Here is an 11,115-nt window from a genome sequence, read left to right as displayed (position 1 = left end):
ATTATGTGTTTATGCACAGTAAAACTCCGAAACAGCTTTGTAGCCCTGTAAGCCCACATCTTCCCCATCCATCTACCTCTGGATAATTAGCATGGAGCTTCACTGTCCAAACACTTTGCCAGCTTCCGATACTTCCCCGATGTCCAAGTTATCTGCTAGGCCTGTCTCTGCCCAGAGAAACTTTAAAGTTCCCTTCAAAACCTTGCAGGCTAACAAGCAAGTCATACTGATGGGTGGAGGAGGTTGCCATGGAGACAGGTCCAGGGCCCAGGGGCTCAGGACGGGGAGGCAGAAGTTCGAGTTCCTATTGGCTCAGCCAGCGCGCAGCGTTCTCCGGGCGCACATGCGCAGTGGCGCCGAGGCGAGGTCGTTGCGAAGCCTAGGCGCTGGGGGTTCCGGCCCGGGCTTCTCGGGGACCGAGCTGGGGCGGGCGGGTCCTGACGGCTCCCGGCCCCTCCCGGAGAGGCAAGTGGCGGAACCAGAGGTCCCTGTGCCCCTCAGGGCCGAGTCCGCCACGCAGGCGCCAGGGACACCGTCGCCATTGTTGCCCGGGGCCGCTCGAGCTGCGCGGCCGGGTCCCAGCGACAGGTACTGATGTCCCGGGCGCGAGTGTCCGCTCGGGCCGGCCGGGCCGTGCGTGCCCCAGGCAGTGCTCACCGCATGCGGGAGGCCGGGGCGGAGGCTGCCGTGCGGGCCCAGCCCCAGCGGTGCGCGTCGTGCGGTCCCGACTTTCCCGCTGCCCCAGACCGGCCGGGAAAGGGAGGTGACTGGACACGAGGCCGGTGCATCTCCCCCCACCCGGGCCTGATAAACCGCTGGCGCTGCTGGCACGGCAGCGGATGCGCAGGTCCCAGAGGTGGAGCCCCGGGACAAGAGGATGAGGGGTTTTTCGTGCGTGCTTCGGAGGTTGTCTTTGGGAATCCCGGTTTCGATTTATCCTTGAGGAACCGTCTCTTGTAGAAGCACTGAAAGAACAGCTTCCAATCACAGTCCAGCGGTCTTGTCTTCCCAGCTCTGATAGTGCAAAGCTAGAGTATGAGAGGCAGGTAGATAGGTTGCCTCAGCCCCACCCCCACGAGGTTCTTGGGAACCTCCCAGTTTGCCCCAGTAATGGATGTGGAGCTTTTGCTGAGAACCAGTTCAGCCATTGGAGCTTCTGCAACATCAGTGACTAAAATACTGAAACTTTTTCTTCTATAACGTGATTAATTTTTAACAATTTAGAAGTTAATATTTTGCACATAATTATTGTTTCTGTCACCATATTTTTATGGTAGCTACTACACAAACACACACACACACCACACACATACACTACCACTAAGCTGATTGCAGTTCCAAGGCCAAGGATGTAGGGATAGACTAGGTAAATCTGTGCACTTATCTGTGCATGCTGAAGGGTCTGCTTTCTGTGTGTGCGCGATGTGTAGCAGAGTACCCCAGGAATTCTTGACCTTATGGTTCATTCTTGTGTTTCAGGGACCCTTACTCATCCTTGCAAGTTCTGGGCTCAGAATTTGTTACAAGCTGCAAATTCTACCTTGGTTCTGTTCTGGCCCTGGCTACATCAGCCCTTGATTTAAAAAAAAAAAAAAAAAAAAAAAAAAAAAAAGTGTTTTGTGACTGTAGCGTGAAACTTCAAGCAGTTGGCTCAATACTGGAGAAATAAAGGATATTGCCAGATTGATTCTCCTGTGTATAGCAATGTTAGCCTCAAGAAGTAGGATGACCAGTTCTTCGCGCTCCCAAGTCCTTCTAATGTGGAAACAAGACAAGGTTCAAAGTGGACCCTGCAGTGTTGAGAAGCAAATGCTCACTTCAAGACTCTTGCGTGACACTGAGACCTGTCGACAGAATTTTAGAAATTTTCCATACCCAGACATGGCTGGTCCACGGAAAGCATTAAGTCAACTCCGAGAGCTCTGCCTTAAGTGGTTGAGACCTGAGGTTCACTCCAAGGAACAAATCCTTGAGTTGCTGGTGCTGGAGCAATTCCTGACCATCCTGCCTGGGGAGGTTAGGACTTGGGTAAAGTCTCAGTATCCAGAGAGCAGTGAGGAAGTGGTGACTCTGGTGGAGGATTTGACTCAAATTCTAGAAGAGGAAGGTGAGATTTATGTCAAGCACAGGGGGTAGAATCCCTGGGTGGTTAGAGAAGACACCTAGCACCTCAGAGCCTCCTTCAGAGAAATTGGGGAGAATAAAGGTCAGTGAATACCAATGAGCTGTATGTAACATGAGGTCCATCATGCATTGTGCTCCCAGAGTGCTTGGGACCAGAGTCCTTCTGTCATCCCAAAGGAGAAATGGCATGAAAGAATGACCAGACACAACGAAATGAGCCATCGTGAGCCCACTGTGAGCTCTGGACCATTTGTCTCATGGCTCTCTGAGTACAATTTTACAGTAATATGCTTCAAAATGATATGTGTCCAAAGAACATTCGTGTATTGAGACAACTCACAACTTTGCATCAAAGATTAGAGTTGGAAGATATAGCTTGATGGTGGAGTGCGCTTGCTTCACGTGCACACGGTTCTGGGTTTGATCCCCCAGTGCCTCCAAAAACATACTATAGAGAATTATGAATTTTCTGCATAAACTTAGTCCCAAAGCAGGCTTCTTTCTGAAGTCTGTGCTGATGTCTTTGGACAAGCCCTTGGCCTTTCCCTCTGACTCTGAAGTATAAGTAAAGTTTTCAGTTTTCTTTTGACTTCTCACTTTAAGAAAGTATAGACATGTCTGGTAAAGTGATTCCTAGGCTGTGCATGCAGACTAACCATCATTGTCTTCCCCAGCACCTCAGAATTCTGCCCTTTCCCAAGAGATTCCAGAGGAACAGCCCAAACATGCTTTCCAGGTAGAGCGGCTCAGTGACTTGGTGACTAAAGTGAGTTTGATTTTCTTTTATGATTTTAAAGTGGCTTCTTAGTGTGTGAGGATATGTTTTATCCTGGACCTGTAACTACAGAGCCCTCAAGAGCCCTAGCTAAGGCCAAGGCATCAGTTTCTCTTGGTAAGCACTTGTGCCTCTGTTGCCTTCCTTTGCTATGTGTTTCCTCACATTCTGACTTTAAGTGAGCAATATTGTGTAAAAGTTGAGATTGACTTCTGCAGCCAGGCAAGACCCAGGTTTGGGCTCCTGGCTCTGCCATTGAATCTATAATTTGGGACAAGATTCTTAACTGCTTTTAGCCTTAGTTGTTCAGCTCCAGTAAGTATAATTTGCCTCTTAGATTATGAAGACTAAATATTATGAGGTTTTGTAGTTGTTCTTAACCTAGATTACAGTTAAGTAATCAACAAATGCAAATAATAGTTACTAATATTTTTCTTCATCAACAAGTAAAGGTCATATGTCCTATGATATACTCTTTGATTGTTAGTCTCTTGTTTTAAGGAATAAATATCAGATCAAGCAGCATTAAGAGAAGTATTTTATGGGCATTGTGGTACAGACCTTTAATCCAAGCACTCAGGAGGCAGAGACAGGTGGATATCTGTGAGATCAAGGCCATTCTGGTTTAAATAGCAAGTTCCAGGCCAGCTGAAAAACTTGTATGGCTTGAAATTGGAAAGCCTTTGATAACTAAAGTAGCATGATTATTTATAGATGATACAATGCAAAACCCATGAAAATCAAGGGGAAATATGTTAGAAATAAGAGAAAGTTTGAGTAAAAATGACTGTCACAGAAAATGACATGCACCAGGTATGGTGGCACACACCTTTAGTCCTAGCACTTGGGAGGCAGAGGCAAGTGATCTGTCTAAGTTCAAGGCCAGCCTGGTCTACATAGTTCCAGGTTACCTGGGGCTATCTCAAAAAGACGAGGGGGGGAGGGAGGGAGGGAGGGAAGGAAGGAAAAAAAAAACATGATATGCATGCACAGGGTGTGGTGGCGCATACCTTTAGTCCCAGCACTCAGGAGTCAGAGGCAAGTGGATCTCTGTGAGTTCAAGGCCAGCCTGGTCTACATAGTGAGTTCCAGGTCACCTGGAGCTATAAGGAGACTCTCAAAAAGATGGTGACTCCATCTTAAAGAAAAGGGCTGGGCTGTAGCTCAGTGGTAGAGAACTTGTCTTATGTACTCTAGGAACAAAAGGCTTTATAGTGTGTGTGTGTGTGTGTGTGTGTGTGTGTGTGTGTGTGTGTTGTGTGTGTGTGGTGTGTGTGTATGCCTGTGTCATGATGTGTGGGTGTGGTGTGTGTGGAGATCAGAAGACAACATTAGGTGCCTCACCTTCCACCTTGTTTGAGACAAGGGTCTCTTGTTCGATGCTGCACATGGCAGGCAGCAAAGCACAGTAGAAAAAGACAGGAAGGAAGAAAGGAAGGAGGGAAGGAAGGGAGGGAGGGAGGGAAGGAAGGAAGGAAGGAAGGAAGGAAGGAAGGAAGGAAGGAAGGAGACATGCAAAATGGATCTCAATTTTATGTAAAGATTGTAAGACAAAATGAAATAAAGATTCTTTAGCCAGTACTAAAAACACACATGCATGCCAGAAAAAAAACTTAAAATATCTAGCACTAAGCATTGTATGTCCTGTGTCATTTTATAAGACATAAAAGAAACATTGAATAATTATAAAGCTGTCATTCTTCCCTAAATTATAAGCTTAATGTGATTTTACTGTCTCAAATTATCTTTTCAACTGGGCAGGGTCAAGGCAGTAATATCATGAATTCAATGCCAGCATGGGCTACATACTGAGACTTTGACTTAAGAAAATGTGATTTTTTTTTTAGATCTACTGACTACTGACAATTATGTGAAAATGAGCATGTGAGAGTAATCTTTTATTTTTTAAGATTTTATGTGTATGAGTATATTGCCTGCATGTGTGTAAGTGCACCCATGTCATGCATTGCCCACAGAGGTCAGAAGAGGGCATCAAATCCCCTGGAACTGAAGTTACAGATGGTTAGCCACCATGTGGGTCCTCTGCAAGAACAGCCGGTGTTCTTAACCACTGAGCCATCTCCTAGCCCCCATAATCAATTTATTCAACAACAAAAAAGGTTGTGAGTACATCTGAAAGTGCAGCATTTCAACAGTGTGGGGCTTTTTTTTAAATAAAAAGGAATAAGGATAACAGGGACTGAAGAGAGAAAGCTCTGCATTTTATTATAGAACATGTGAAATTTTCATTATGATAAATTTATTCTTAAGGCAAAACCAACTCTTTCATCTATGTGTAGTTTAAAATTAGCTTTTCTTCTGGGCTGAGGCAATGATTTAGTGGGTCGAGTGCTCGCCACACAAGCATGAGGACCTGAGCCCAGATCCCCAGAACCCACATAAAGCTAGATGTGGTCATGTGCATCCATAATCCCAGAGCTCTGCTACTCTGCCTTGCTGCCTGCTATGTGCAGCATCGAACAAGAGACCCTGTCTCAAACAAGGTGGAAGGTGAGGGCTGACACCTGTCGTTGTCTTCTGATCTCCACACACACCACATCCACACATCATGACACAGGCATGCACACACACACACACACACACACACACACACACACGCACTATAAAGCCTTTTGTTCCTAGAGTACATAAGACAAGTTCTCTACCACTGAGCTACAGCCAAGCCCTCTTCTTTAAGATGGAGCCACCAATGCCTGTGCTAGTGCCAAATGAATTCTACATTATTTTCAAATTTCCCTTTAAGGACCATTGAAGGGTGCTCTGGATCCATAAATTGCATGAGGGTTTGTCTGTCTTTGGTTGATTGATTGGTTGGTTAGAAGCAGGGTGTTAACCACATAGCTCGGGCTTGAACTCACTGTGTAGCCCAGGCTGGCATGAAACTTAGGATCTCCTGTCCCAGTCTGTTGAGTACTGGTACAACAAGTGTGAACTGCCACACCCAGCAAGGTGAAGGTTTTCACTCTACAACTTTTAAAGTCCTAAAACTTAAGATTCTGTGACTTCCATCCACTACACATATACAGTGTGAGCACTGTCCCCTTCCTAGTAGGTCTTGGCCCAAGTTAAGTTATATTTGATATTTTAGGAATCAATGACATTCAAAGATGTAGCTGTGGACATCACCCAAGAGGACTGGGAACTAATGCGCCCTGTTCAGAAGGAACTGTATAAGACTGTGACTTTACAGAACTACTGGAACATGGTTTCTCTAGGTAAGGACTATCTATATCTCTCTTCTCAAAAGGTCTGCCAAAGTACCTTTCTACCCCTACTTGCTAAGACCGGGTTAGGTTTCTGAAGTTCTTGACTGAAAATAAGGTCTTGAGATGAGTGTTCTCATTCAGGCACAAAAATAGCTGTAATCTGCTTGTTTGCCCAAGTGAAAGGCTGCAGGATTGAAAGACCATTAAGAATCATGGTGTGCATGCCAGGCATGGTGGTACTCGACTTTAATCCCAGCAGAGCAGGTGGATCACTATGAGATCGAGGCCAGCCTGGTCTAAATAGCAGGTTCCAGGCCAGCTGGGGCTACAGGGAAACCCTGTCTCAAAAAGACCAGAAAAGGAGAAGAATCCTGGTGAGCAGCTTCACAGTGCTGCCCCTTGGCACTGCCGGATTCTGCTTTGCCCTTTCTTGGCTGCTCTAAAGGGGAACTCTTCTCCAGGCTCTCCAGGTGAATATCTTCTTGAATATTACTAGAAAATGTTTGCCTACCTGGAAAGGCTGACACCATTAAACTATTGTTTCCCTATAGAGGCCCATGTCTATCAGGTAGTAAGATAAATTTATTATATCCCTCTTAAACAGGACTGAGCGTGTACAGACCAACTGTGATTCCCATCTTAGAAGAACCATGGATGGTGATAAAAGAAATTTTAGAAGGCCCTAGTCCAGGTGAGACAAAAACCAGCAAATGATTTTCTTTGTACTTCAAGAGTCTATATCCTAACTCTGCTGGTACTTAGTTTTCAATCACCACAAGTCACTCTTTGCAAATGCTGGTCCAGCAGGTCCAGAACTTGGAGCTGTTGGCTCTTTCCTTAGAATTGTCTTCAGGAGCTGGGCGTGGTGGCACATGCCTTTAATCCCAGCCCTTAGGAGGCAGAGGCAGGTGGATCTCTGTGAGTTGAGGCCAGTCTGGTTTCTGTAGCGAATCCAGGCCACCTGCAGCTACAGGGAGACCCTGTCTCAAAAAGACCAAAAAAAAAAGTGTCTTGAGGAAGAGTTTCTAAGTATCACTTTTAGGCCTTTCCATATGTCTTGCACATTTTATCCTAAGATCTATAGGTCCCGTCTCTTAGACCCTCTCTGGGGCTTCACTATTCCAGTTTCACCTCCCCATGTGTAAGCAGGCGTCATAGCCCCTTAAAAACAGACTTTTCAGGGGCTGGAGTGATGGCTCGGCGGTTAAGAGCACTGAGTGTTCTTACAAAGGACCTGGGTTCAGTTCCTAGCACCCACATGGTGCCTATGAACTGTCTTAACTCCAATTCCAGGGGAATCCGAAGCCCTCTTCTGACCTCTGTGGCATTGCACAACACAGGGGCACTCACATACATGCAGGCAATACACTCATACACATAAAATAAAAAAACATAAAATTGAATTTTTTAAAAAAAACATACTTTTCAGACTCCCTTAGTTTTTGAGGTTTTTTACTCTAATTTAACAACAAACCCCTTTATCTCTTATGTACAGGCAAAAGTCTCCCCTGAATACCACACTCACTCAAATCTTCTATCTCCCCAGGAGCAACCACTGCCATTTGCTTATGCCTGTGAATCACTGTTCTTTAGAAATCTCTGCCAGATAAGAAGTCAGCTAATAAATCTCCAGGACAAAGCCTGGATTTTAAAATAATTTCTAATATTTTATTTTTTAATAAAATTCTGGTTTATCCCAGAAATAGTTGTTCTAGGTATTCTGTTTGTTTACAGAGGAGAGGGGGATTTTTGCACATAAAGTCAATATAAAAATTTCTTTTCATGGCTGGAGAGACGGCTTAGCTGTTAAGAACACTGGCTGCTTTTGCAGAGGACCCAGATTCAGTTCTCAGCACCTACATGGTGGCTAATAGCTGTCAGTAACCCCAATTCCAGGGGATCCAAAATCTTCTACAGTGCCACCTCTGCAGGCATTGCATGGACATTGTGCACTTGGATACATGCAGGCAAACACTAAGCACATAAAAGTAAAAGCAAATAAATTTTTTTAAAAATTTCAAGAACTAGGGAGGCAACTCAGTGATAAAGCGTTTGCCCAGCATGCACAAGGTCCTGAGTTTAATCCCCAGCAGTGAAAAAAAAAGGATTGTGTTGGGGTTTTGTAAGTTCATTTTTCAGTATAAATGGTAAGACTGTCCATATCATTTGTGCGTAGCATTTTTCGCTTGTCATTATAACTTGAAGAGCATTCTAAGCTGGGAGTGGTGACACACACCCGTAATCTTAGCACTCAAGAGTCTGAGCAGGAAGACCGTGAGTTCAAAGCCAGCCTAGGCTACTCAGTGAGCTCCTGTCTCAAAAACCTTGAAAAAAAAAAAGTGCTTAATGAGTATGCAGAGAGCTAGTTCATTCTCTTTTTTATTATGTTAGTCCTCTGTTCTTTCCTCCACAGTAACTTGATCTTGAGAGTTCAAACCTGTAAAAAAGTAGCAATTCCAATAGATGGAACACTGATATGTTTTTCATCTGCAGTCATTATCATTTATTTATTTGAAAGTCCCAAAAATATGCCTTATAGATATTTTTCTCCCCAGTCCAGGATGTAATCAGGAATTCCTGTCCTGCCACCTGTGTATCTCCTGTCTTTAGTTTCTTTTGATATACACCTGTTCCCTGGCCTCTTTTCTTTGATTGAGTGCTATGGTCTCCTTTTTCTTCTTGTTTGTTTGCTTGCTTGTTTACAAAATACCAGGATTCCTTTTGGCATTTTCATACATAGTTTAGGTTGATTCTCAGCCCCATCCCTCTGCCTTCCCATTCTCTGCTGTGCCTTCCCTCCCAGTATTCCCTCTTCTGTCTTCATATCACATGTGTTCTGTCACTGTCCCCACCTCCCTCCCTTAAAGCCTCTTGTTTTTCCAGTCTCATGGGCCCCTTTCTAATTTCCCGGATTTTACCCACATTTATTCTCACCTAGATCCATGTTTAACAGCTAGAAACTAAGGGGCCAGTGAAATGTCTAGCAGGTAAAGGTACTTGCCTCACAAGCATGGTGACCTGAGTTTGATCCCCAGAACCCATGTAAAGACAGAAGGAAAGAACTGACCACACAGTTGTTCTCTGACCTCCACACACATGCTGTGACACAAGCACCCATAGACACACATCACACACATACACACAAACACTAATAATAGTATTATTATTAATAATAATAAATGAAAAGAAAACAGAACAAAAACTAGGATCTGCACATAAGAGAAAACGTGGTACTTATCCTTCTGAGCCTGGGTTACCTCACTTAGTATATGTTTTCCAGATCCATTTTCCTGTAAATTCATCATTTCATTTTTCTTTATGGATGAATAAAATTCTGTTGTGTATATGCAGCACATTTTCATTTTCTGTTCATTGTTGATGGACATTTAGGCTGTGTTCATTTCCTTGCTAATGTGAATGGCGAAGCAGTAACATGGATGTGCACACCTCCATGATAGGATGTCGACTCCTTGGGTATGTGCCCAGGAGTGGGATAGCTGGGCCCCTATAGTAGCTCTTTCAGGTTTTTGAGAAATCTCCACACTGATCACTGATTTCCAGAGTACATAGCCACTTCCTTTTTTTTTTTTAATCTTTTTGAGATAGAGTCTCCCAGCTGGCCTAGAACTCGCTATGTAGACCAGACTAGGCTGGCCTCAAACTCACAGAGATACGCCTGCCTCTGCCTCCCAAGTGCTGGGATTAAAGGCATGTGCCACCATGCCTGGCTGCCTCTTCCTTTTTTAAAAGTCTTTCATAATACTATTTTTTGATGATCCAGGTAGTCTTGTTTACATAGTGATCCTGATTTGCCTGCTTCTTCATGATTACATTAAAATTAAACATTTTTGCTCCAAGTATTTAAAGACAGTATTACATCATTTCTTTAGTCACATAATGTCAGTTTGGTGATGCTCAATTTGGTTAACTAGGTGATGCCACAAGGTCTCTGTATTTTACAGGTGCATTTTTTTTCTCTGTAATAATTTTTTGGAGTGCAATCTTTGAGGCCACATGACTGTTCTTTTCTGTGATAACCTTGCTATGCTGGTTGTAAAGTGGTGATTTTCTAACTCAGTCATCTTATCTATGTGATTAATAGCATTCTTTGGAAGGACCACCTCTCCTTTGTCCTATTATGTTTTTTTGTGTGAACCACTATGGACTAATGGAATTTAAATTTTTTTATGTGTATGAGTGTCTTGCCTGCACGTATATAAGTGTACCATATGCATGCAATGTCCACAGAGGCCAGATAAGGGCATCCTGATGCCCTAGAACTTGAGTTACAGATAGTTGTTAGCTGCCATGTGGGTCCTGGGAATCAAGCCCAGGTCCTTGGCAAGAGCATCCAATGTTCTTAACCACTGAGCCATCTCTCCAGTTCCCCAGCCCCTAGCCTAATGGAATTTTTAAGAATTCAAAGTAGTATTGGTCTGTTAATTCTTGAGGAGTTTGTTGCTTAGGTTTTTTGTTTGTTTTTGTTTTTTGATATTCAGCTGTTCCAGAATTTTCCAGTGGGAGCCCTTTAAACCAATGGGTAATACCCAACATATTCTTGGCATTACCAGTTAGTCCCTGGGTACCCTTGTTTTCTGGTATAAACACTGTTCATAATTCACAAAGAAGCACCTTGTACAAACCTTGGACTTGGAATTTCCCCCAGAACCCTGGCTCATTTTAGTGAAGAATAACACTTAGAAATCAAGATCCTGCTTAGTGGATAGAGATGGGAAATATGTCTGTGTAGGTTTTCTTTAAGTCATGAGTTCATACTGATAACTAATTCAAATCCAATACCATGACTATTGCATTTTTGTATTCCCATGGCCCACTTTGTATCTCCTTTCCCATATAGTATGTAAGCTAGTTTCCACCATCAGTATATTTGCTTATTTGTTCTAGCATACATTACGCAAGAATACTTTCAGAATTATTATACCATAACCAATAGCAAACTGTTGAAAATCTCAAGATTTCTTCCAAGTC

The 11,115-nt window shown here is 43.7% G+C and overlaps 1 protein-coding gene across 1 annotated transcript in view; it reads left to right on the top strand.

Moving 5' to 3' along the window:
* Positions 1-225: 225 nt before the first annotated feature.
* Znf287 (zinc finger protein 287) overlaps positions 226-11,115 on the top strand; it is a 20,574-nt gene continuing 9,684 nt past the window's right edge. The window contains exons 1-5 of the mRNA XM_008847119.3: positions 226-588; positions 1,480-2,107; positions 2,799-2,890; positions 6,009-6,135; positions 6,731-6,817. Coding sequence (XP_008845341.1) covers positions 1,705-2,107; positions 2,799-2,890; positions 6,009-6,135; positions 6,731-6,817 — 709 coding nt within the window. The 5' untranslated portion in view covers positions 226-588; positions 1,480-1,704. The remainder of the gene's footprint in view (positions 589-1,479; positions 2,108-2,798; positions 2,891-6,008; positions 6,136-6,730; positions 6,818-11,115) is intronic.

The sequence above is a fragment of the Nannospalax galili genome, unplaced genomic scaffold, assembly GCF_000622305.1.
Source record: "Nannospalax galili isolate Female #2095 unplaced genomic scaffold, S.galili_v1.0 scaffold1283, whole genome shotgun sequence".
Taxonomy (NCBI): Eukaryota; Metazoa; Chordata; class Mammalia; order Rodentia; family Spalacidae; genus Nannospalax; species Nannospalax galili.
This window is presented reverse-complemented; position numbering and strand designations above follow the sequence as displayed.